General features: G+C 47.9%; 1 protein-coding gene across 1 annotated transcript in view; it reads right to left on the bottom strand.

Moving 5' to 3' along the window:
* FBXO40 (F-box protein 40) overlaps positions 1 to 21,687 on the bottom strand; it is a 42,113-nt gene extending 20,426 nt beyond the window's left edge. The window contains exons 1-2 of the mRNA XM_075592881.1: positions 21,568 to 21,687; positions 14,629 to 14,709 (exon numbers count right to left, since the gene is read on the bottom strand). Of these exons, the coding sequence (XP_075448996.1) occupies positions 14,629 to 14,631 (3 nt within the window). The 5' untranslated portion in view covers positions 14,632 to 14,709; positions 21,568 to 21,687. The remainder of the gene's footprint in view (positions 1 to 14,628; positions 14,710 to 21,567) is intronic.
* Between the last annotated feature and the right edge of the window lie 5,925 nt (positions 21,688 to 27,612).

Below are 27,612 nucleotides of genomic sequence, written 5' to 3'. Positions count from 1 at the left end.
GGTGGACGCAAATTCCTATCTAGATTATACGAGTAATCATTCTGTCAATTGGCTTAACAATATCCCCTATGGACATTTTTTAAGGATACGCAGGAACTGTTCTGAACAGAAGGACTGTGACGATCAAACAAATATTTTAACACAGAGGTTTATTGATAAGGGATATAATAAAGAGACTTTGCAAAAATCTTTACAGAAGAGTAGAACTAAACAAAGATCAAATTTATTGATACCTAAAAAGAAAACACCAGAAATCCAAGAAAATCCAACTCCCTTCTTTATTACTGATTTTATTAAACAAGAATCTAAGATAAAGACATTAATTAATAAACATTGGAATATTTTATTAATGGATCCTGTTTTTAATAATAAACTAGCTACGAAACCGAAAGTAGTTTTTAGGAAGGCCAAAAACCTTAAAAGTATTCTAGCACCAAGCCTTTTAAAAGAAGCAAATAATAAAAAATCTGTTGCAAACAAAAGCTTTTTAAGGAAACCGATGGGCAATTACAAATGTGGCAAATGTGTGATGTGTCAATATATGTCCCAAGAAAAAGTTTTTAAAGACCATCAGACAGGAATAGAATATAAAATAAATCAATTTATTACATGCCAAACAACCCATTTAGTTTTTATAATAGATTGCCTGTGCAAAAAAATATTATATTGGTAAAACCATCCGCCCCCTAAAAGTAAGGATTGGAGAACATATTAATGGCATTAAAAATGCAAAACGTAATATAGAATCTGGGAGGAAGGTACACAATTTGGCCATGCATTTTTTAGAGCAACATAATGGTGAAACAAAGGGTTTACATTTTAGAGGTTTGGAGGTTGTAGAAAAAGACATTAGAAAAGGCAATAGAGAATTAAAATTACTTCAAAGAGAACAATATTGGATTTATACTCTAAAAAGTAAAATCCCTGATGGCCTTAACGAAATGATAGAAATAAACCCTTTTCTCAAATAATTAATAATATAATAAAATCACAATACCATCACTTTTAATGAATTTTAAATATATATAGCTTTTAGACAAAAACATTTTGGAAGTTGATTTTAATCTAATTTTAATATTGCTTCGTACTTTTATGAGATTTATGCTATTTAAGGTCTAATTATATTAATATATAATACACAACATTAGGGTTTTAAAAAATGGGTAGTTATCCATTCAAAATACAATTGTAACTATTAATTAGATTGTTTTAAGAGTACAGGTAGACATGTATTTTTAGAGTGCATAATGGGTAAAATTGAAAGTACCATTTTTATATGTTTATATGTTAATAAGTGTAGTATTTTTGTATGTATACATGATTAGTCACATTAACCATTGGGAAGTATTTAAAAGTATGTTCTGACACAGGTAATTTGTGTTGGATAATTAGGAGGTGACCTATATAAGACCACCTCCTGCAATACCCTGTTACCTCCTGACGAAGCGCTATACTGCGCGAAACGCGTTGAGGGTTGTTTTATACTTTAATGTTGCACTCCAGGGTAGGAGTGCATCTTTTAGCGCAGTAGTATCTCCCTATTCTCTGTAATTGCTGTTATTGCTGGAGTTCCCCTGTCATTCTCGAGTGGCTGTTGCTATTGCTATAGCCCTTGCCACGGCCCGAGAGAGCCCGCCCATCACTTGGTCGTCACACTTCCGGTTCCGGGTCAAGGTCCCTGTGTGACTGAGCAGTGTGTTACGGTCAGGACGGGGGTAACCCAATAGACGCAGACAGGATCCTGTGGGAGTATCTACATGCTGCAGTTTTACCAATTGTAAGTTTTTCTGTGTTTTGCTGTTACATTAAATCAGACCCTGTCTTACCTTGGTATCTTCTTTCTTTGCGCTCCACCTCCCATCTCTTCTTTGCATTTTGGACTGTATACCTGGCCGGGTGATCACCGGAGGGAGAGGGAGCAGCGGGAGAGGAGACCTTCCGGAGGAATTTCCCTGAGGATCACAGACAAGCGCGACTTCCATCTCCAAAAACTCCAATATGTTCTGCAAGGCGGCAGTGTAAGGTTGAGTCTTTGGCATGGAAGGAAAAGAGCAATCTAAAAATGACATAAGATCAGTGGGATCTAATATTAACTTTTCCTTTTTCTTCAATCTTGTCCTAGTACCTCAGCAAGGGGAGGGCTATTACCATGGTTTCTACAGCTCTACACTCCATGCTGAAATAGGTCCTGTACGTGCTATGTTGTCCAATACCAAGCAGAGTGTCTGGTTTCATCACTGTTTAACCCTTGTGCTGTCAGCAGCCTGGTCACATTGCAGGTCCATCCCTGCCAGGGAAAGGGTTTCAAATAGACATAAAGGGGGATTTTGGCATTGATGTGGCAATCGTTGCTGAGCCAGCAGTTCTGAAACTGTGGGCCCTGGACAACCTGTTGTCTCCAGAGACTCTAGTGGTGTTGCCCGAAACTTTTAAAAATTCCCTTTAGGCAGCTCCCACAGACTGTGCCTTTTGTATAGAAAAAGTGTCCAGTCCGCGCTCTTGCTCTTTAAGAAACTGGAATGGTGGTTCCTCTCTAATCTTTTGCAGCTCTTGATGTTGAAGGTGTCCTCCCCCACCTCCAATGTGGATCCCAGCAGAGAACTCCGACAGCGATACCAAGTCCCAAGAGAAAAAGAAAAACACAAAAGCGCACCAAGATTGAGATATAGTGTGTATTACAGACAAATAAAATTAGTAGTATACACTTACATGAATAAAAACTTTAATGGTCCTGATCACGATCGTAACTTCTATGGTGAGGCAACAGATGGGATAAGAAGGGGGTGATTTCAATCTCTAGAAACAAGCCCCGCGCGCTGGGACTGTGTCTTGGGCTATGCTGCGTGTTCAGCTCCACACGGTTGTCAGCGTGATGGCCTGCGTGACGCGCATGCGCGGCGAATGAAGCCCCCTATAGTAGTCCCGGAGATGCCTGTCCGTTTTCCGTTTAAATCGTGATTAGCAAAAAAACACTTGTGTGAAGACTGGCTGTATGTGAATAGCAGACCAGCGACACCCTTCGCGACGCGTTTCGAATACAAAAGTATTCTTCCTCAGGCATCTCCGGGACTACTATAGGGGGCTTCATTCGCCGCGCATGCGCGTCACGCAGGCCATCACGCTGACAACCGTGTGGAGCTGAACACGCAGCATAGCCCAAGACACAGTCCCAGCGCGCGGGGCTTGTTTCTAGAGATTGAAATCACCCCCTTCTTATCCCATCTGTTGCCTCACCATAGAAGTTACGATCGTGATCAGGACCATTAAAGTTTTTATTCATGTAAGTGTATACTACTAATTTTATTTGTCTGTAATACACACTATATCTCAATCTTGGTGCGCTTTTGTGTTTTTCTTTTTTTCTTGTGCCTTTTGTATGACTACTAAAGGCTGATTTTTAGATAAAGATGCAAAGTGTGTGTGTGTGTGTGTGTGTGTGTGTGTGTGTGTGTGTGTGTGTGTGTGTGTGTGTGTGTGTGTGTGTGTGTGTGTATTAGCAAAAAAGCATTGAATAGAAAAAAAAAAAAACTTGGAGATGTTCTATCGGGAGCCACGCTCAGACTGCGTTATAAGTGGATCCGCATTGTAGCGGATCATGCTATAACGGGGTTGAGCTTTATATATATATATATATATATCTTTATTTATAAAGCTCCATTAATGTACATAAGGCTTTACAGCAGTAACACACGTGACAATCATATAAATTACAAATAACATGTAGCGCACTTTCCCCCACCCCCTGGGAGATGTGGAGCTATGGTGTGTGGGTGTGGTGCAATACCTGTTGGTACCCAGGGGATCCGCCGCTGGGAACCTGGGGTGCAGCTGAGTGATGCTCCCTGTGTGGGATTCTATAGTGTAGAATGACCCCTTTACAGGGCACATAAGAAATAATACACAGGTGGTATAACGGAACAGTTTACTATATGCAACTAACTATAGTTACAGCCTACCCACCAGGCCACGTACGGCCGTACCTTCCAATACTCCGTCCCCTCTCAATGGAGTCACCGTCCCCAAAGTACATAGGGGCCCTTGGGCACCCAAACAACCCGGTGTCCACAAAGTAACCCCCACCCAATGTGTGGTACAGCGCTGGCCACTAAAGAGTTGTTGGTGCATGTGAGGAGTTGGGTACCTGCCGGGTGATGCCACACCCGGGCGCGCTGTAGAAGATAGGATCCACTGATCCAGCGATGTCAGTGATGAGTCCTCTTCCGCGGTGCGTGGTATCCAGCTGGAGGGTTTCACACTGATGATAGTCTCTGATGGTCTGGGTCTGGACCGCAGGCCGCAGGCACCGTGCGGCGCCTCACTGTGTTCCTGACACTGATAGTGCTAACCGGGACAATGTCCCTGTCTAAGGGCAAGTCCATATAGCACTACAAGCTATGTGGGAGTCGGGGCCTAGCTGGGTCCTAACCGCGGTATCTCCTTCCAGATCTCTGGCCAGATCAGGGTAATTGGAGAGGGTTGATCCGTCGGCCCGCAGAGTTAGCCCACGAAGCGGGTCGGTCCGGTCCTCTCGTGAAGGTGTCCACCTCTTGAGGGAGCTCCCTTCAGAGGGTGTCCCTTAATGTCTACGGTTGCCTGTGGTCTGGTCCCAGACCGCGCACACCGCGTGGCGTCCATCACTGGTGTACTAATACTAAATAGGGACGCTTCCCCAGCAGCACTTAGCTATCTGGGGCCTTCAATGCAGCACCCACAAGCTGAGGTGAGTCGGGGCCTAGCTGGGATCTAGAGGGATATCTGGCCTAGTTCAGGGGCCACTGGCACCCTGAACAGATCCTCACCCCTTCCTGTCCCTGCTCCGACTGACGTGCGGTCTCAAGCGCGCCAAATGTATCTTTCTCCTTCTCCTGTGGATCCTGCAGCCCTATTGGCTGTGCTGCCCCACGTGTACAGCCTGCCCTAGAGGAGCCTGGGACTTGTAGTGGGACCCAACATGGCCGGCGCATCTACCAATCTACTGCGCATGCGCAGAGCTCCTATCGCGCATGCGCAACTTCCAAAATGGCGGCCCCCGCTTGCCGGATACACCGCGGAGCTCCGAAACACCGGAGTGTTTTCCTGCAGCTACCTGGGTCCGCCCGCATCTCCAGCGGCACCCCCATAGCTGCTCCCCCCCCCCCCCCCGGAGGTAAGAGGGGACCTGGATATATACACACACACACGAATTATGACAACCAGTTACGTCCACAGCAGCTAATTTAACCCCTTCCTGCCTGTGTCCCTCCCTTGTAGCCAGCTTTGGCATGGTAGGGGTTACGCCTTGGCACCCCGTGTGCGTGTTCTGGCCCAGTGACAGAGTCTGGGTGCTCAGGCCGCCTTATTAGGCAGCGCTGACTCAGTGACACATTTCTCTGGCAAGACCTGGAATTTCCACTCCTTTTAGGCTCTCGTGTTCTGGGAAGACTCGCGCCTGTGTCAGCCTGACAGCGCTGCAGGAATTAAAGAGCCCGTGCTGCTGCTCTACTGAGACCCAGAGTCTGTACACGACATCTCATTCTCACCACACTTACGTCCTTACCCCCCAGCAAAGGTACGGCAGCCGATTTCGAGGTGATCTATAACTAGAGATGGGCGTATATTGGGGGGTCAATTTGGATCAGCGACGGACCAGACGGTTTCTTTTGGGCTGCGGATTTCAGCGGATCAATGTCAAAAAGGGCGATTCGCGTTTGGCAGATTTTTTATTATTATTATTAATGCCAATACACTCCGCGCATTCCGCCACCCGCGGACGGATTTGTAGAAATCCGTAGATATTTCTTGCGACTCCGCCAGCGGATCGCTGAATCCGCAGATTGGACGCTACAAATCCGTCCACGGGTTGTATCCAATGGCGGATTTGGATGGATCCGCGCCGATTTTAAACCGACCAAATCCGTTTGCCGATTTGACACCGCGAAACGGATTTTTGGGGGAAATGTGCGAGAAAATCCAGGAAATATATTTGGGCGGATCCGCCCGACTCTCGCTAAAACCTAAGGGGAAAACTTCTGCGTCATGTACCGTCTACATTTTATTTGTATTACTTCTTTTTGGTTGCAGACTTGCAATGCCACTCACTTTTTAAAGAAACCCGTATATAATTTGGAAAGACTCTCGTCTATCTGTTTTCCTGGTGAGAATTAAACAATGAATGTGTAAACCTTTCTAAAATATGAACCACAGAGCTTGGAACTTTTAGGAAATAAACATATTGCCACCATACAGTATATAAGCAGCGTAAGACACGGGGGATGTCTCTTCTGTTCTATTACTCTTTGACCCTCTGCTTGCAAGGATTTTTATTGCTTCACTGAATGACCCTTCAAGGTCACTGTAACCTTGCTATTTATGGATGACATTCCAACTAAGACTTGCCTGTTAGCAACGAAGTGGCTGTCGGGTTCATATCAACACTGCACACACCCTACAGACACTCACGGCACTGGCCTTTGAAGTGGGAGACCCCCGAGATGTTAGACTCATCAGGTGACTGAAACATTAACTGCTCCTTTATATTTCTGTATTTATCTTTGCCAGACCCAGGAGTGCCTCTTTTTCTCTGTATTCTTCTCCCCGTGTACCAGGCCAGTAGGGGGCACCATTTCCAAAACACTGGGTTTCCATTATAATTAGAGTGCAGTATTATCCTCTCTACCTTATAAAAGGGAAGGGGAACAGCGCTAATGCTACAAATGAAAATAGTAACACATGGGTGACTAACATAAAATAAAACACACTTTAAATGTTAAAGTGGGGGCTGCCAAGAAAAAAGGTTCACACAAACCAATACAGACAATAAAAACAAAATAACCGGCGCCTCCAAAAAGAAATATAAACATAGCCTGACCAAATATAAAGTCCAATGTGGCTGGGGTGAAATCCAAAGTAGAATCTTCAAGGAAGTAGCAAAGCTGATAGGTATAAGCCCGCAGCACAAAGTCCTGGACTTGAACCCGGAGCCTGGTAGATAGTTGGTATTGTGCAACCTCTAGGGATCCACGAAGCCGGAAACTGCCGCTGCTAGCACACTCACAGATGTCCTGATGTCTGGGGGGTGCCACAGGTGAAGACCTGGACCCGATGCTGCAGAGGGAATCACCGAGGTGCTACACACAGACCTGAGGTCTCGCGATGCCTCGGTGACGTCAGTCCCCTTATTTCAGGTGAAGTGAAAGGGTTCGCGCATGCGCAGGGGGCCCAAGGTTGCGGCGGACATGGCAGAGAGCTGGCGCATGCGCAGTGGAAAACGCGCAAAGCGCTGAAACCGAACGGGCGCATCTTTTCATTCAAACCTAAGAAAAGAGGGACTTAGACAAAATTGTGTGAAATGTTTATTACCATTGTGTGTAAAGGTATATATGTTTTATACACTGTATATGAGCTGGGGAATTTCCAAGCCGCTGGTTCCGAGAGACCAGATGGCCACCAGGCTTGGTGCCACTACGTCTGCTCTATCCCGGACTTGAAAGTCTCAGAGGTGCCGAGGTGTTAGGGCGGCCGGAGTACCGGAGTTATACTCAAGTACCCGCGTCCTGGCATGAATAGAGGCTATCGGGCAACCATTTGCCCAGCCCCAGTCTCTGAAGGGCCTGCCACAGCGGGTGGGCTCTGCATACTAAGTGGCAGAGGTGCCAAGTTGGCGCATGCCCTTAACAGAATTGAAATTGGTGCCCACCTGGCTTCAGGGTACCGGCAAGTCTCTGATAGGCTGGTAGAAATATTCCCACGCTCTGATTGGCTGTAGTATTTTGTGAATGGGACTGAAATACTATAAGAAACCCAGCAGCCAATCAGGTCAGGAGATTCTAAGCGCCAAGACAGCAGCGGCAACTTACACCTCACCAAAAGATGCTCTGGGAGAAACAGACGCAAGCCGGCTTCAGAGATTTCCCACTTTTCAGGGGCAAGTTCTACAAAGAGAACGTATCGGTCGCGGCTGGAACTACACGCCGAAAAGCATACCAGGACGTTTGATACTACCTCCCGGTCAAGGGAGTTTGGCATCTCCGGAAGACATACAGCGATAGCGTGTGGAACTTCATACCGATTTGAGTTCCAGGACCTTTTGGGCTAAGTCCCAGTAACCTAAAGACTTTGTTTTAAGGACTGCAAAGGCTAGGGAAGTCTAGTTTTTCCCCCCAGATCCCCAGTACATGTGTTTTTCTCTTGTATTTTGTAACCCCCTGTGTGTGTACGTCTGTTTCTATGGAATAAATAGCAATTTGTTTTACTCACTGGTTTTGCTCAGTGAATGATCCCAGTTATAAAGGTGTAAATGAAATCAGTCATAAAATCGTAACAGGTTCCTACGCGAGTGTAATAATGACCTTTTCCGATAGATGTCGCCTTACTAAATTATTACAATAATAAAGTTAGGACACTGCCTGGTCATCTCATGGACCCCCTCACCACTATAGACGTTACTTTTTCTCCCGCCGCTACTTGTCAGGTCAGTGCCGTCTCCCCGCCCGGCCAAACGCAGAGGTGATAAAAACCAAAGAATATACGTTGCACATTTTAATCTGGCCTGTAACTGTTACCTACGCCTATAGCTTATTTCATCTTTAACTGCTCATGCTATGTCTTTGTAGCCCCGAGGTAAAATTTGGCTCCCTGACCTCCCTCCGCGCTTACCGGGTGGTCGTGGGTGCCGCCGGAGGCAGCGGTGGACCCGCCGGGAGAACGCGAGGGTGGGGGCCATTGCAGGGAGCGGTGCAGGCTGGTTGCCGGGGACGCGATCGGGCCGTCGCTAGGGCCGCGATCGCGTTGCCACCGGCTCGGCGGCTAGGAGAGAGTGCGCCGCCATTGCGCGTAGGTTCGCGCATGCGCAGGAGGCGGCCAGCGCGCGATAGGACTCCAGGGCTAGGGAGAGGTCGCGCGAGAGTAGGGAAGAGGATAGGAAGGTTGAGGCGGCCATTAGGGGTTCGCGCATGCGCGAGGGAAGCGCGCACGCGGCCCCAATGCATTAGGCAGCCCCTGGGAACTACAATTCCCAGGAGGCTTAGGGAGGCAGAGGTCAGGTGCTCCCTAGTGGCCAATAGGGCTGAAGGAAGCTCAGCCCGGGAAAAGAGATACATTTCCCGGGCTTTGCAACAGCAGTCAGGAAGGAGCAGAGGAAGGAGTAGGAAGGGTGCAGGGAGCTCGTGGCTCCTGCATCAGGTAAGGGTTCTCCCTAGATCCCCAGGCAGGCCCCAATTCCCGGGTAAGGGTAGGGGGTAACTGAAGAGGGACGCCTTAGACTGAGGAGGGACGCCTTAGCTAGGGAGGTGACCCTTGAGTGTGGGAAGTGCTGGTTTGGTAGTGCCACAGCGGGGAGTGCTGTGGGCACTGTCAAAGAGGCACAGTGTGCTAGCAGTGGGATTGCTGCGGGATCCAGGTGGCTGTGTGTGATTGCAGCTGTCTGGGTGTGTGTCGCTGCATGTGCTGTGCGCAGTGCGAGCAGTGTGTGTGCACGGTGTGAATCCCTGCAGGCTGACAGTGTAAGCTGAATGTTGGCTGCAGGTGTGTTAGGCTGCTAGGATTAGCAGATACAGTTGAGACTGGGTAGCTAGGGGAAGGGGGGCGGTTATTGTCCACAGGCCCTAGGAGTTTTCCTCAAGCCATCCCAGGTTGCGGTTCTTCAGGGACAGGCCCTAGGTTAGGGTTGCTGTCGCTCTAGCAGTGGTTAGTGCTAGGGATAGCGGCGGTTGCTGTTCCCACGCGGTTGGTGTTGCCGTGGTCCGGTTGCAGTTCCCGTTGAGCGGTGGGACCCTCGCTGGGGTCCACCGGCAGAGTACCTGGAATAGGATCAGACGGACGTCTGACCCTTTTAGAAGAAAGTGTGTTGCGGTCCCGAGCATCGGAGTGCTCGGAAGGTATCTTCCATATTCTAAGTGCACCAACTGGGCCCTAGCTTAAATAGTGACTGCGCAGTCACCCACGACCTCCGTAGGAGTTACGAGACATTGGGTGTGGGGTGATCACAGGACACTGGGTGGGGTACACCAGACATTGGGTTGATGTGATGCGGGTAGAGCATCTGGTTATGGTTATGTTATGTAATGTGTTATATGTGTGTTAAGTAAAGAGTTAGTATTGTTTATCTATAAGTGTTATTGTATTTCTTACTCAGGGCTATCTTTCCTCACGGGGGATCCTGGGTAAGTGGAGGCGCTGCACCAAGTAAGGGTAAGGGTTTCCCCAGGCTCCCAGCTAGCGGAGGCTCAGATCTCCTGGAGCCACACAGGTTATGCAGTACCAGTAGTCCCTTAGAGCAGGTGTGTTGCAGGGAAAGGGACCGGTTAGACCACGAGGGGCCAATGTGATATTGGGTGGGTCAGCCGGTGCACAAAAAGGGCTACATTTGGAGGCGCTGCTGAGAGATCAGACCTGGGGTGCCCTGTACATGTTTTTCTAAATTTGTGTCCTATTTTTGTTCCGCCATGGGGAAGCCCTCAAGGAGGAGGAAGCCACGTGCTAAGTTCCCGGCCGCGCGGGAAAATGTTGCCAACAGTTATCCAGGACTGGCGGGAAAACCCGAGCCCCGCCCCCACACTGTGAGTGACTCAGAACAGAGTTTGCAACATTCCCCAAAAGACTGTGCTGCCCCTCCTCTAGAGTCCACCAGGGGGAGGGAGTGTCGTGAGCAGAAATCAGCCAATTCTGTTCCCCCTAAGGAAAGCAAGGGATGCCGAGAAAAGCACCCTTGGCTGTATAGAGTCGTACGGGCCCCCCATTTAGACTTGTCAATGGTGGTGTGCCCGTGTGCATTAAGAGACTGGAAAGCGACTGGTGGCTGGGCGGACGGGTCCCCTGAGTTAGCCGTCGCCCTCACGATGACCGTGGTAGACGGGGAAGAATGCCTGCACGGCTGTCTGAATGAATGTGAGTGTGCCGTTGGTGAGCTGACCCAAGGGCCTAAGTGTCCTGACTGTGCGGCGCAGTTCCTGCAACCCAAACCGCCAGCGGCAGAGGACTTTGTTGCAGAAATGGAGTGTTCCATCCCCGAGGATGAGAGAGACTGCCAGGGGTTACACCCGGATGTGTATGAGCCCTGGAATTTGCCAGGAATGGAGGTCACCATGCTAATGTGCCCCTGCCTGAGTGGAGCCCTTAAAGATGGACTTGAACCATCTCAGTTACAGTTAGGTTTCAGGTCAACTGAGGTGGATGGAGAGACATTTACCCAGTGTTGGAGCCTCAAATGTGGCTGTAATCGGAGGGAGGCACTGGCATGGGAGCCCCAATGTGAGTGTTGCGGGGCCTGGTTCCTAAAGCCTGTCCGGCCCAAGGCGGCGGAACCAGCCGATGAAGAAGAGGAGGAGCCGGACCTCTCTCCTGAAGTAAGTGATGCGTGTCCCCAGTTTGTTCCACTTCCAGAGGCCGCCGAGGACCCGTGTGTCCAGACCACTGTTGCAGACCCTCTCAAAGAGGACGTGCCAATGGAAGAGCCAGAACCTCTGATGGCGGAACCTGCGGAGAAAGCGGCGCCTGATGGTGCTACCGAGGTGGGCGAAGCCGCTACTGGTTTGTCCACTTCAGTGATGGAGGTGGTGGAGGGGCCGTGTGCCCCAATGGACTTTCTAGATGCTGAGCCGGAGCCGCTGAAGGCGGAGCTCCAGATGTCGGAACCCCAGATGTCGGTTCCAGACCCGGTTCCCGAGCAGGAACCACCGAGACCAGAACAACAGATTCCGGAAGGCCAGGGTAAGGTGTTTATACCCCTGCCCTTGTGTGATGAGTCCAGCGACCAACCGAGCGTGGTGATGCGCCTGTCGGCGGACCACTCCAGTGAGGTCACCGAGGCGACCACCTCAACTGATACAGACCAGGATGTGGGCCCGTGTGCCCTGCAACGGCCAGTCCGGCCTACCATCGAGGTACCAGCGGTCCCAGGCTTGGGATCAGTACCTGCCGACAACGACGGGGGTAAGTTGACTGCCCCAGGGGTGTCGGGCGTGGGCTCCCCGGTGATCGTGGAGCCTGGTGACTCCAGAGGTAGGGTCACCCGGGCGATGGGCTCACCCCGCCATCGCGTCCTGGTGGAAGTGTCTCCCCCAGAAGATCTCTGCGGATCGTGGAACGAATCCGACCTCATGAAGGTATCCGGTGTAGCGGACCGGAGCGACACATACTCCTGCGCGAGGAGTCTCCAAACTTGGCCTTCTCAAGACCCGGGCCTACCCGAAGAAGTGGTGCCGTCCGCGGAAGAAGTCACCGTTAAAGGGATTGTTGGAGCGGACAAAGACTCTGTTGAGACCGCTCTGGTAGTTGTGGCCTCTCCCAGGTGCGCAATGGAGCGCTATGTTCGCCATGTGGTGGATCGAGGAAAGAGACTGAGCCTCCCTGTCTCCCGTGAGACGAGACCGGAGGAACCGGAAAGGGTCAATACCCAGGACCCCGTACATTTTTTTCTGCGAGGGGGAGAAGGTGGGTTGGTGCAAGGGACCAGTTTTGAACTCCAAAAGACTCGCAGGAGTCAAGGTGGGATACCCTCACCCAGTCTGTTAGGGGCACTCCACTCTGAAACTCAGCTGGCCTCGGGTATCCATGCGGGGATGATGTTGGGTACAAATGGGAAATTGCTTGTGTATAATGTACTGTTTACAATGCATTTTCCATTATATAACAACATGTATGGCTGCTACCCAAGCGAGGGCGTTGGGATTCTGCGAAGGGGAGAATGTAGCCCCGAGGTAAAATTTGGCTCCCTGACCTCCCTCCGCGCTTACCGGGTGGTCGTGGGTGCCGCCGGAGGCAGCGGTGGACCCGCCGGGAGAACGCGAGGGTGGGGGCCATTGCAGGGAGCGGTGCAGGCTGGTTGCCGGGGACGCGATCGGGCCGTCGCTAGGGCCGCGATCGCGTTGCCACCGGCTCGGCGGCTAGGAGAGAGTGCGCCGCCATTGCGCGTAGGTTCGCGCATGCGCAGGAGGCGGCCAGCGCGCGATAGGACTCCAGGGCTAGGGAGAGGTCGCGCGAGAGTAGGGAAGAGGATAGGAAGGTTGAGGCGGCCATTAGGGGTTCGCGCATGCGCGAGGGAAGCGCGCACGCGGCCCCAATGCATTAGGCAGCCCCTGGGAACTACAATTCCCAGGAGGCTTAGGGAGGCAGAGGTCAGGTGCTCCCTAGTGGCCAATAGGGCTGAAGGAAGCTCAGCCCGGGAAAAGAGATACATTTCCCGGGCTTTGCAACAGCAGTCAGGAAGGAGCAGAGGAAGGAGTAGGAAGGGTGCAGGGAGCTCGTGGCTCCTGCATCAGGTAAGGGTTCTCCCTAGATCCCCAGGCAGGCCCCAATTCCCGGGTAAGGGTAGGGGGTAACTGAAGAGGGACGCCTTAGACTGAGGAGGGACGCCTTAGCTAGGGAGGTGACCCTTGAGTGTGGGAAGTGCTGGTTTGGTAGTGCCACAGCGGGGAGTGCTGTGGGCACTGTCAAAGAGGCACAGTGTGCTAGCAGTGGGATTGCTGCGGGATCCAGGTGGCTGTGTGTGATTGCAGCTGTCTGGGTGTGTGTCGCTGCATGTGCTGTGCGCAGTGCGAGCAGTGTGTGTGCACGGTGTGAATCCCTGCAGGCTGACAGTGTAAGCTGAATGTTGGCTGCAGGTGTGTTAGGCTGCTAGGATTAGCAGATACAGTTGAGACTGGGTAGCTAGGGGAAGGGGGGCGGTTATTGTCCACAGGCCCTAGGAGTTTTCCTCAAGCCATCCCAGGTTGCGGTTCTTCAGGGACAGGCCCTAGGTTAGGGTTGCTGTCGCTCTAGCAGTGGTTAGTGCTAGGGATAGCGGCGGTTGCTGTTCCCACGCGGTTGGTGTTGCCGTGGTCCGGTTGCAGTTCCCGTTGAGCGGTGGGACCCTCGCTGGGGTCCACCGGCAGAGTACCTGGAATAGGATCAGACGGACGTCTGACCCTTTTAGAAGAAAGTGTGTTGCGGTCCCGAGCATCGGAGTGCTCGGAAGGTATCTTCCATATTCTAAGTGCACCAACTGGGCCCTAGCTTAAATAGTGACTGCGCAGTCACCCACGACCTCCGTAGGAGTTACGAGACATTGGGTGTGGGGTGATCACAGGACACTGGGTGGGGTACACCAGACATTGGGTTGATGTGATGCGGGTAGAGCATCTGGTTATGGTTATGTTATGTAATGTGTTATATGTGTGTTAAGTAAAGAGTTAGTATTGTTTATCTATAAGTGTTATTGTATTTCTTACTCAGGGCTATCTTTCCTCACGGGGGATCCTGGGTAAGTGGAGGCGCTGCACCAAGTAAGGGTAAGGGTTTCCCCAGGCTCCCAGCTAGCGGAGGCTCAGATCTCCTGGAGCCACACAGGTTATGCAGTACCAGTAGTCCCTTAGAGCAGGTGTGTTGCAGGGAAAGGGACCGGTTAGACCACGAGGGGCCAATGTGATATTGGGTGGGTCAGCCGGTGCACAAAAAGGGCTACATCTTCATATACAGTATCATGTATAACCCTGTTCACCTAATGTAACCATGTATTGTCATTATAACTCTGTGCCCAGGACATACTTTAAAACGAGCGGTAACTCTCACTGTATTACTTCCTGGTAACACATTGTATATACAAATAAATAAAATAAAGCATCAAAGACAAGTAAATGATATAAGAACTATAAAGCATATTAGAAGTATACTCACCATGGCATTTACAGCCAGTGATACCGAGATCTTTTTTTCTTTGTTGTATGGAGTATATTAATTATGCTGCCATCGTTATCACTGGGACAAGAAAAATAAAAACATCAGCTATTTCAGGAAATGACAGAAAATAATTATTAACCTACTGTAAAATCCTTCACCGAAAACGCTATAACGAAATGATTCGCTTGTGGTTATCCAATTAGCATGTTATAATGTGGCGATAGAAATATGTATATAAAAAATAACAATTTGCATCAAAACCAGGCTCGGCTATTTTGTTATTCAGTACGGAAACATCTTGAAGATGCACTCGTGTTTGGTTGAATATGTACACCAGTCCTGTTTTTTGTTACACCAGCATTGTAAATGTAGTAACGTATCTTCGTTTTATATTGTGGGATGCGGATGGAATTTAGGGGTGAGAAAACTAAGGACGGGGGTTCCCCACTTCAGTCTTCAAGCGCCCCGCCCCCCCCCCCCCACGCCCCCAGGGTCAGGATTTCAGGATATCCCAGCTTCAGAACAGGTGGCCCAATTGGACCACCTGTGCTGAAGCAGGGACCAATTGAGCCACCTTGGCTGAAGCAGGGACCGATTCAGCCACCTGTGCTGAAGCAGGGAATATCCTGAAAACCGGACCTGTTGGGGGGGGGGGGGGTCTTGAGGACTGGAGTTGAGAACCCCTGACCTTTAAAGGATTTGTCAAAGCAAATTTGGAGCAAAATTGCAACAAATTGCATCATTTTCACCTGGAGGCGTTCGCTCCACGTTTCCCTGGGAACCAGCTCGCAATTTAGGGACCGGTCCGTAGGAATGACATGATGCACAGATTATAATGAGATGTTTGGACTACTAACAATTGATATTTTAAGACAAGCTTTCAACAGCTCTACTCCCTTCCTCGGGTCTGCAATACTGACCTGAGGAGGGGAGGGACACTCTTGGAAGCTTGTCTTAAAATATCAATAGTTAGCCCAACTAAAAAAAGGTATCACCTAATACTGTAGTACTCAGTTACTCCGCAGTATCACAAATGGACTAACACGGCTGTTTCTACATCATTCAACGAGATGTTTCAAACGCCGCATCACTTTTTTATCCATATAGTCTGAAGTGGTGTAAACTTTTCTGGGTAACAATTACCGTCACTTATTGGAAACTCTTACATTTGACACCAACAGAAAATGGTGAAGTGCATCAAAAAGAGACTTCTATGCTCTCTTCATAGTGACATCTCCCCAAGTGTTACTACAGCCGTTCCCATCACACATTACTGCTGTAATTACATAGCTGCCTTGTTCTGCGTTCTACCCAATCCACTGCACCTCACCATTGTGTTTAATGACTGACAAAACCAGCCGAGTAATATTCGGATGTCGAGCCTCTGGGGAGGAAGGGAAAGCTATAAAACCGACGCTGTATTGTAATTCGCTTTTATGCCAGCGAATCCCAATCTTTTTAAACCCATCAGGGCCCAAAAAAGGAATTTAAAGCTGCAGACCAAGCAATAATCCTACATGTGTGTTTTTTTTTAAAAATAAATCAGTGCTGTACTATGAGAAAATACCTGTAGCATTTTTTAAAAAACAACTCTGAATGATATTTCTATTGTATTATAATGTAACAAGTATTTGTTTCTATAGCAACCATTTGCAGTGTCACATCCCCTTCCTCTTCTGAAACAGGCTCTGGCACTCCCCTTTTTGAGACCTGCCCTCTCTCTAGCAGTGCACCAATTGTATCTAGTGACTGCCTGGTCACATGATCTTCCCCAAAGAACTTTGCATCTTTGGTCCTCTTCTGTTGCACTGACAGCCATTTAGTGAACCCCCGAGCCGAATCTTCGCCGATCGATCACAGGAGAACGGATCGATCAGCAGCTTAGCTAATTACTTATCACTGTGTGCATTGTATTGATGCACATATTAAAGGGGGGGGGGGGAACGGCAGCTTGGACTGCTGCTTTAACTGGGCCATCCCAAAATGCAATTATGTCGACTGTGGAATCCCCATTTTGCATTGATGTCGGGAGACCGGCATCCCTCGCCCCGTCATTCCCTCTCGGCCACTCTTTGCTATCGGTTGCTGGCCCTTCCCATTATGAAAAGGGGTGGGTAAGATTTTATAGGACAGAGAGAGGTCATCTCAAAGCAGGTCTGATACATGGTGCAAAGTGGAGCCGCGTACGGAGAAAAACCCAACAGGAACTGTGTTATTTATGTTTCCTTTGTGTGTTATTTATTCTGTTTTGACCCAGGGATTTATCATATTACTATTGACCTCGTCTGCAGGCTTCTTCGTTCAGTTGTATGTCCTTAGCGTTGGATGACCTTGGGGCTTCTTCTACATCCAAAATACAAGACCAGTTCCCTTTTTTTATCACTCAATATAGTGGTCTGGCCCCGGTTATATCTAAGACCCTAAATAAACATTGGGGCATTCTCCTAAGAGACCAGGCCCTCAAAACAATTCTTCCTAACAAACCCAAAATTTTTTATAGAAGGGCCAGGAATTTAAAATCCTCCCTAGCTCCCAGCTGTCCCATTGATGGTCTCAGAGATCGCCATGTAACATGGCTAAATAATCTAAAAGGCTACTATACATGTACCAATTGCATTGGATGTAAGCATAGTATTAAGACCAAAACTTTTAAATCCAATGTAACAGGAGTAAATTTTGACATTAGAACTTTTATTAATTGCAGGACCAATTTTTGTGTGTATTTAATAGAATGTCCATGTGGCCTGCAATATGTAGGCCGGACAGGGAGACCCCTCAAAAGACGGTTCGCGGAACACGTCTATAATATCAAGAGGGGCCTCGAGACTCACAGTGTCTCTAATCATTTTAAAATACACCATGGCAGAACCCGGAGGGCCTGTTATATATAGTAATCGATAATCCTAAAGGTAGTTGGCGTGGGGGAGACAGGCTTAACTTGGTATCCAAACGGGAGAGTTACTGGATATATGTGCTTAAAACATTGTCCCCCCATGGCCTTAATATCGATTTCGACCTAGCGGCCTTTCTGCAAGACTCCTAATTCTATGTCACTGTTTAGGCAATATTGGTCAGCTGGCGTCTATATCCGGGACATGACAGATACATTTTTAGTGTTCAGTTCCTTTTAGCTATATTTGTATCCTGTATTGTCAATCTCCTTTTTTTAAACCTTTAGAGCAATCACTGTATAATCCAATGTATTTATTATCTATATGCATTTATGGTATTTAGGTGAATGTGTATGTTATATTATTTGGCAATGTTTTAACCTAGAGATTTTATACCCAATGTATTTATATGCAATCCATGGCAACTAGGTGATTGCGGATGTTTTACCAAGATTTTGACCCCATTTGCTTATTAATTATTTTAATTGCGGACGCATGTATGGTATAGCCTCAATCCCTAGCCCCTTTCCTTGTAGGAAGGTCTTTCCACTTAGGGTTTGCCTATAAGTATCCTGACCACTAAGCTCCATTATCCCCTGAGGAAGTGACCACGAGTCACGAAACGCGTAGGGAGGAGGAGCTTAGTGTTTTGGACCGTCCAGGCATCCATAGTTCCTGACGTGAGGAGAGTTCTTGTTGCTGTTCCGCTGACGTCACTCGAATTTCCGGTATCGAGTGTAGCGCGCGGCGATCCTCCCCTCTGTCGATCTAGGAGCTGTTCAGGTTGCGGACGGCATCCGTGTGCGGTAATTGTTATCCCCCAATTATGTGTGATTTTAATCCTTTTTAACTGTCATTACATTTCTGTACGGTATCACACTAGTTTTGGTTCATTTCCCCCCCCCCCTTTAATCTGTGGGAGCGTTGGAGTGCATCACGTGTATCAACACCTGTATCCACGCCATTGCCGACTGAGGGGGACTCCACAGACCAGACCACGAGGGGTCCGTGAGAGGTTCTGAGGAGATGGGAAGTGCGTTACAGATTCTCTCCACTGAATTTACAAGCCTATATCCTGTAAGTAGGATTCTGTGGCTCTAGATAGGGATAGGTTGACAAAACGAACTACGCAATCGGCGTGCCCTGTTTTTTTGTGATTTCAGAAGCAGTGGAATATCACCTAAAGGACACCTTCCCCGTCTGGAACCCAATTGTCAAGACCATCAATCCACCTAAGGAAGCCTGCACTAGAGACTGCCTTATTGGTTCACGGTATCTTGGACTTTGTCACAGTGCCAGGGACATTTAATTTGTATTTTTACTTTGCCTTGACAGATTTGGAATAGTCTGGTTTTTTTGTTCCTTTAGGCTGCTTGATTCATTCATATTGTTAATCACTCTATTTTTGGTATCACCATTTGCACTTATTTATATTTGTGTGTAGGTCAGCGCTTCTTAAAGGGCTTATATTTGTTTGTTTGCTCGTATGTCCTTAGCGTTGGATGACCTTGGGGCTTCTTCTTGGCTCATTCATACATACACTGAGATAACCTCTCGTGTCCGCTGCCAAGGCCACAGGAACCAATACATTAGTAGCCAGTCTGACCCTTCCAGCTGGGAGGGATCTGCACAGGTTCTTCAAAGTGTTTCAAGTGTAGGAGTTGTGCAACAGGACTCGGAGCTCGCATATTGTATTGTACACCCAAATATATCACACACGTTATGGTGGGTGAAAAAGGCGACAAGAAACATCCACCGTATAGCAAATAAAAAGATCACTTGTAAGCACATTCACATGTCTAAGGCTACGTCCATAGAGGGGGACGCTGAGGCTCGCCTGGGAGCGATTCCATGGACTGGCAGGCGAGCCAGCGTGTGCGATCGGGGGGCGGGGGGGAGGTGGGGCAGTGACGTTGCTGGGCCAATAGCTTGCGAAGCGCCGACGTCTACGTCATGACGCTGCTTCGCGCTGATTGGGTGTTTTCGCGGGACCCCCCTCTTAGCGCGGCTCTCCCCACTACGGCAGAGGCTGAGGGAAAGCGGGTGCTTTCCCTGGCCATAGTATTCGGGTCGTGGGGGGCGTTCCCAGTGACATCACGGAGCTGGTTCGCCCTCATTGGGGGAACCGCTCACATGACCGCCCTATCGCTTTTTTAAACTGATTTCTCGCGCATCGCGCGCCCCCTCCTGCCTCCGCCCGCGGTCGTCCATACCATGGACGCAGCCTTACGATGCGCTGCGCTTATAGCGATGCAACGTCACGTCGAAACAAATGCATTTCCGCCGTCGCGTGCGCTTATAGTAAGCGCGACGCGCCAGAACGACGGCTTGGTCGGGATCGCTGGAAGTCATCTCTATTAGATTAGATTTAGATTTGGATTTCAGGCAAAAGGTGGCACAGTATGTCATTTGCATTTCATTTCCCAGAATCCCTTGCTGCAGTGGAATGCTAGGTGATAATGGTGAAAGGCAGGGTTGCAGAACTGTCTAAGGTGACCCGTGCTGACCCGTGCTGAGGCGCGCTCACGCTCGGCAGTGAGCCCCTGCAGCCGCAATGAGAGCGGCTTTAGCAGGGGCTCGCATTTTAAATACAAGCGCTCAAGTGAGCGCAGGGCCGGTCACGTGAGGGCGAACCACCTCCGTGATGCCACAGGCCCCCCCCTCCCCCCGACACGCCCCTAGACGGCGCTTGGACCAAGGCCAAGGAAAGCACCCGCTTTCCCTCAGCTCGCCTCCGCACGGGAGAAGGCACCATGGACTCAGCCTGACACGTGAATAACAGAACAGATAAAGTGCGCAAATTACTAATTCTACTGTTATACCCTTCACCACCTTGTGTTAAATATAAAAAAATGTGTACAACCTTTATTGGTGGTCTGCAGCTATATTGATAGGGATAAAGACCCCCTAGGCAACTGAAACACAAAGAAAGACAACAGCGCAAACGCACATAGTGAAGTTTGTAAAAATATAGTGTATATTAATAGGGTATTATATCTGCATACATCAGATTAGTTGGTTTACAGCATTTCATGTGCAATACATGAGTTACCAGTGCGACGACTGGTAACTCATGTATTGCACATGAAATGCTGTAAACCAACTAATCTGATGTACGCAGATATAATACCCTATTAATATACACTATATTTTTACAAACTTCACTATGTGCGTTTGCGCTGTTGTCTTTCTTTGTGTTTAAGACACATGAATGTTTGGGTTTTTTGTCTCTGTCTCTATTACCTCAATTTTTTTTACTGGACAGTGTGTCCAAATACAGGACAGTCCAGTTCAATACTGGACACCTGGCACCTTACTTGGGAAAAAGGCTAAATAGCAGTTTGTTGTGAGAGTGACTAGTCGGTGTGTGTGTGTGGTGTGTGTGTGTGGTGTGTGGTGTGTGTGTATATGTATGCATGTTTGTATGCACATATAGTTTTATCTATGTATGTACAACTGAACCTATGCCTTGGGTCTTTTGTTTGCCTTCCTCTTGATCAATATAACTGTTAATATACAATAAATATATCATCCAATTAAAATTTAACATAGGTTGAACTGTGCTGACGCCTTTCAGTCTTGCGCGGTTATTTACTAAAATCTGTAAAACTTGGACAAAACCAAACAAAAAACGCACCAGATTTGTTACAGTAATAAAATCCCACTGATCTGCACTTTTTACCCCAATTTTGCACCTTGGAGACTTTAGTTAATATAGCCCCTAATCTACTATATGTAAAATGTAAACAATATATTGTACTATAGACCAAGACCTACATACTACATATTCTCTTGTACTTCTTTGTAATTCTGGAGCCTTCTTTCAACTTGCAACCTACCGCATATCGGAGCATCTCTTATTTATATACTGAATTTAAATAACCCCCATTCTTATCTTGGCCTCACTGCACCGCACTTTTAATTGGTTTCCCCTTTCGTCCCTGAAGGACACAAGTTTGGAGAAACGCATGGGGTATAGTTATCATTTTCACCGGCTGCAAAACTATAGCTTGGAAACCCTCCCTTGTGATGTCAAACCCCTTACCTTTAGTTGCGCAAAGCCAGCGTTCTCGCCCTAATTCACCGAATCTTCTCCTCTCTTTGACGAGCTAACATGGGACGTGTGGCGGCTCGGTGTGTAACAGGAGAGAAGACCAAGTTTCTGGAGTTAAAAATAACACGCTCTCCCCCTGGGCACGGAGACAGGACAGCTCATCTTACTCCTGTGTGCACCGCGCAGGCTTAGAGACTCTGACACTTAACCTCTTCTTTACCACGTTCCTATTGTAACCCAAAAAGACCAGCAGCCGCCTTGCGCAACAAACATTGCCAATCCTCAACTCCGGTGCAGCTCCGGCCTGCTAAGGCTGCGCTTATAGTGACAGCGACGCGACGTCAGGCTACGGTCGCTGGAAAAATCAAATTGAGATGAATTCCAGCGATCGCGACCAAGCCGTCGTGCTTACTATAAGCGCACGCGACGGCGGCAATGCATTTGTTTTGACGTGACGCCGCCGGCACTATAAGCGCAGCCTTAGGCCTCAGCCAGGGTGCCGCTGAGCGGGCGGGCTCACGCTGGCCGCGATGAAACACATTGATGCAATGTGTGTGGCCAGCATAAGCAAGCGCCTGCGCATGTGTGGCGCTTACCTGCTTGGCGAGACAACCAAATTTGGCTGCTTGCTAATACGTCACGTGAGCCGTTCGCCCAATGAGGGCGAACCAGCTCTGTGACGTGAAGGCCGCGCCCCCCGACACGCCCCCTCATGCGCACAACTGGCTGGCCTTGAAACGCCTAACGGCACGGAGATCGAGCGCCTGCGAGCGCTCTCCCACCCTGGCCACAGCCTTTAGTAAACTGGACATGCTACACGCCGTTTTGTTCTGACACGTAACGTACCCCCTATCATTGCAACGTGTAACTCTAAATTAACAAGTTCGATACCTGCGATGAACGAATTGCAGGAATGGGGTTCAAGTAATTAGCCCTCATTTATTTTTCCCTTCTTGATTGACAAGAATGACCTGGATGCACATGTAGCATGTGTTATCGTGTCTGCTGGCGCCCAACATGGGGTACGATAGCACGGTAGGCCTGTCCCTTTTTCGTGGGTGTCTGATGCAGTTATAATGGCGGTTGGTCCCACTGCAGCGCACCAGCGAGAGCAATAACCGCGGCTACATCTGTATGTTACCCAGTTAATTAAATATCTGACTAATTTCCACAAAACCAAGTACTTCCCATTTAAGGTCATCCTCACGATCTCTGCTTCCTGTCCTCAGGTTTAATCAAGGCAGTGAATATACATCATCCTTTTACCATTACTCTCACTCCCTTAGTTTGCAGGAGATTATCAGAAGATACAAGTCTTGTCAGCACCGTGGCAGATCGTGCATAGTCTCTGTAGCTGTGGATTGTTATCTCGTTCTGTTTCCCTGCTTTGAATCCCCGGACATTCATGACATGAAGATTCACGTTTCTCCAGCTACCTTTCCTGTTAAATTAATTTATAAATGAACAAACTGCTTGCAGCAGCAGCAGCAGCAGCACCTAGTGGCAAGAGGCCCTACACGTTATTTATGTTGGTGAATCGCTGGCCTAAATCTCAGCCTGAGCTTAGTAAGGCCTCGGTCCCGCTGCGCTCGTTGGCGCGGGCGGCCATGTCGCGAGTTCCCCACCAGCAGGGGAATCCTCGCGAGCCGGTCCCGGTCCCCGCTGGCGGCACAGAGCACTACACGCTGTGGCGCGTCAGCCGCTAGGAGACACAAGAAAATGGTGATGTCTAGCGTTGACGCGTCACGTGGTGTGGCTGTGAGCCAATGAGGAGGGGAGGCTTCGGGAGGAGAGGCTTCGGGGAGCGGGGAGGAGTGTGGAGTGAAAGCAGGTGAGTGCCTGTCTGTGTGTGTGCCTGAGTGCGTGAGTGCCTGCCTCTGTCTGTGTGTGTGTGTGTGTGTGTGTGCCTGTGTGTGTGTGTATATATATATATGAGTGCCTGTGTTGTGTGTGTTGCTTACCCTCAGCAGCTCCAGCCCGAGTCCGTGGAGGGAGGGGGGGGGAGAGAGTAGCGGGTCCCTCCGCTCAAGCCACGCCCCCCCTCCCTGTCAATCCTCCCACTCCGGCTCCCCACAGACCGCATATCGCGGTCTGTGTATGTCAGCGCCCCGCCTGTATGCAGTGCGGGCGAGCAGACTCTGGGAGCGGGGCCTTAGCCTAAGAGTTCAGGTCCAGATTTACTCAACTGTGCCCAGCCTTGATGCTCGCTCTTCATTTATTAGCCTTCATTCCCATCCTTTCACTTAGTCTCTTTGTTTTCCTCTCTCCCCCGTCACTCTGCGCCTGTCGATCTCTCCCTCAGCACTCTTCTCTCTCAACCACCTACCAGCCCTTATCCTCCTCTAACTAACTCTCTGTGTAAGTATATCTCCCCTCTCTGTGTCCCACTCCATTCTTCTTCAGGACCATCATCCTCTCCCCTCCAAATCAACCCCCCCCCCCCTACCCTACCTCTTTCATTCCTTCTAGTTTCATCACTACATTGTTTGGTTTACATGGCATCTCCAACCACATTGCTGCTATTTCCCATCACATGCACCCCTCTCTTAGCACTTGAAGAGAAGGGTGGCAACATGCGGCATACAAGGAGGCAGGAAGATGGCAGTGAGATACCTCTACCAGGTTCCCCATTACGGACCATGAACCATCACAGTTGGGGTTCCCTTACAAATGTGGTGTGGTTATATACACAGTGTTCAGCAAATAGGGGACCCCATTCATTTTTCATATCTTCTATATTTCTCATTCGATCCTCATGAAAATGTGTACAATTGTAGGTCTGTGATAGAAATGAACACTATATAACAAGCACAATGTAGACCATCAACTGATGTTAACTAAATTTATGTCACTATTATTTCAACAAGTACCATGTACAGAGTGGGCGGTTCATGTTCATTAAATGAGAAATAGGAGTTTTTCCTTCGTAGTTCGTAAATGTGTTAAACTAATCTACTCTAATACACCAAGATTGACATCAAACTTTATAGTAAAGGACAGTTCAAAGGGTGTTCAAAATCCCCTCCTCCTGCTAAACCGCACGCCTGGAGATGAGAACGCCACTGTCTGATTGCAGAAATCGTTAACGCGCTGATCCAGCTGCTCCCGCTCATGATACCTTGTTTAATTAATTTGTTTTTTCAGCAATCCTATCCAACCATCTTTTATCAGGAAACACTTTATGTAAGCAGTTTGGACATAATTCTTGCTCTCTTAAGCACTTTATAAACGTGCGTATTTTCTTCGCTAGACACCATTTTGTAAATATGCAATTGAGGTCATCACGCCGTTACCGACTCCAAAGAATATTTATTAGAGTATCAAATTCTTAAAAATGTAACTGTCTGTGACAGAACTAAAATTGCTAAAAATGTTCATGAAAATGTAGCAATTTTTCTGCAAGCCACGACGAAAAATAAAAGGGGCCAGTATTTCATGTGCATATAAACCGTTTTGTTTCCAGCTGCTTCTAAAAATGAGTGTTGCCTTACTGTTGGGGTCGCCCTATAATGTGTTTGAGAGATTGAACACACACACACACACACACACACACACACACACACACACACACACACACACACACACACACACACACACACACACACACACACACACACACACACACACGATTTGCCCGAATATAGGGCGACCCGCAAAACAAGGCAACACTCTAATTTTAGAAACCGCTGATAAGAAAACAGTTTCTGTGCACAGTGTCTCGGTATGACCTTCCTGCCACAAGCAACATGGCTGCCTCGGGCCCCCCACATGGAGCTGCCTCCATTTTACTCTCCCACCTCATACAGCCTGATTGGCTCACAAAGTGGGCGAGGCATAACTAAGGAGTATGTATTTCTCAACTTAACTTTATTTAGAAAAATCATTGCCTTAGAATTGGGCCAATACAGTGTGTACACATACATATTTATATATGCGTGTTAAGTGCACATGGAAATACAGCATAATGGTGGCAGGCAGAGGCCAAAGCCATGAGATAAATGAGGCATATTAATAGCCCCAGCATTGACCGTGAGCTTATGTTGCACAGAGGAGTTCCCTTATGGACTTACAGGAGGCTTTCGAATATGCGTTTCAAATTCCACGTACTAAATTGTTGAAGAAAAAGATTAAAATAGATTGTAAAAAAGAATCAATGCCACTCTATTTTATCACACAACATAGTCGCCAAGCAAATAACATCCGCTCCATTATATCTAAACACTGGAACATCTTGTCATTGGACAGTAAACTCAAGCCACATATTGAAAAGTTACCTAAATTTGTGTTTAAAAAAGCTAAGACCATCTCCAACTATATATCACCAAGCATGTATACAAAACCACATACGAAAACCAAGGGTTTTGCTCCTCCGGTAGGCTTCTTCAAGTGTGGCTTTTGTAAAGTCTGTACTTATGCAAAACCAATCAAAACAATTCAGTCAAAGATAAACAAAAACAAAACCAAATTGAGGAGTTTTATCACGTGTAATACCAACTATGTGGTATATCTCTTGACATGCGGTTGTGGCATGGGCTACATAGGGCGAACCATACGGCCATTAAAACTTCGAATAATGGAACACATTAGAAGTATCAAGAACAAAGATCAGAGGTTCCCTGTGGCACGACACTTTATGGAATGTCCCAAAGGAAAGTTAGACCATCTTACTTTCAGTGGTCTAGAACACATTCCACTCCCAGTCCGACGTGGAGATCGCCAGAACATTCTCAATCAAAAAGAGATGTTCTGGATCTTCACACTAGATACCATGACACCTAGAGGTATCAATGTGGACTGGGAGATAAAACACTTTTTATAGAATGTTTGCCTCTTGCCACAGGGAACCCTGTATAATAAGTGTCCCATCTTTTGTAGTTCGCCCATGTGGCCCATCAACACACTCTTTTACTTAATGACTATTATTAACATGTTAGGGGGAAGAAATATATTTTATATATATATAAAATCACCCCCGTCTCCATGCAACTTCAAGTTCTAATGTTCGATATACTCTTGATATGTTAATATACTCTATATTTGGTCCTCAGATTTTGTGACTAATGAAGAGTTGCCTACCAGCATGTTTTTGCTCACTTACTCGAGTCCATATGTTTATACATGATTACAATATATTTTGATAATATACTAATTCAATGTCCCCCTCCCTCCCCTCCCCTTCCCCCTTTTTCCTTCTCCCTTCCCCCTCTCCCCCCACCTCTTTCCCCCTCCCCCCCTCCCTCTTCCCCCCCTTTTTTTCTCCTTCCCATTCTCTTTTCCCCTCCCCTTCCTTCCCTTTCCCCTCTCACCACCCTCCCCTTTTTTCCCCCCTTCTCCTTCCTTCCACCCTTCCACTTCCCTTCATCAAACGAGATCTGCAATGTCCACACTAGTGCATTCTATTATCAACAATGATGAATTTGATTATTAATATTACGCTGAATCATGTAATGTTTTGTTAGTCTGGTTATATTGCATAAATCGCACTGATGTCATTATATCTCCAAATTCTCTAATTGCAATTGATTACCATTTGATTGAACAATGATACTAACAAACTGTACTAATTATAACACAAATGTACTAAGTGTATGTCTTAATATCATTGGAATATTAACAATTAGATATTGGAAATGCCCATTACCTTTTGCCATTACTTGTTTTTAATCATTATTGCTCTTATTATTTTGCTTTCTACAACAATATATATATATATATTCCATGAAATGTATGTTTTCAAATCTTTTGTACTTTATTAACACTATGAATTGTATTGTCATACTTTATTTAACATGTAGATTGCTTAAATCTTCTTTACTATTTTTGTTTTTAACGTCTCAGTCCCAACTGCGCATGACACTGATGCCTATGGGTGCCGCGCGATTGTCATCCAGCCGGGACTCAGTATCTCATCATGCAGCTTGCGGCATGCCATAGACTCATTGGCTGGATGGCGTCACATCTGGTTTACTCCGTGTGAGCGCCGTCAGGCAGTGAGCTTGGTATCCCATCATGCCGCTCGCGACATACTTACAGCCC

Source organism: Ascaphus truei, chromosome 3, assembly GCF_040206685.1.
Source record: "Ascaphus truei isolate aAscTru1 chromosome 3, aAscTru1.hap1, whole genome shotgun sequence".
Classification (NCBI taxonomy): domain Eukaryota; kingdom Metazoa; phylum Chordata; class Amphibia; order Anura; family Ascaphidae; genus Ascaphus; species Ascaphus truei.
This window is presented reverse-complemented; position numbering and strand designations above follow the sequence as displayed.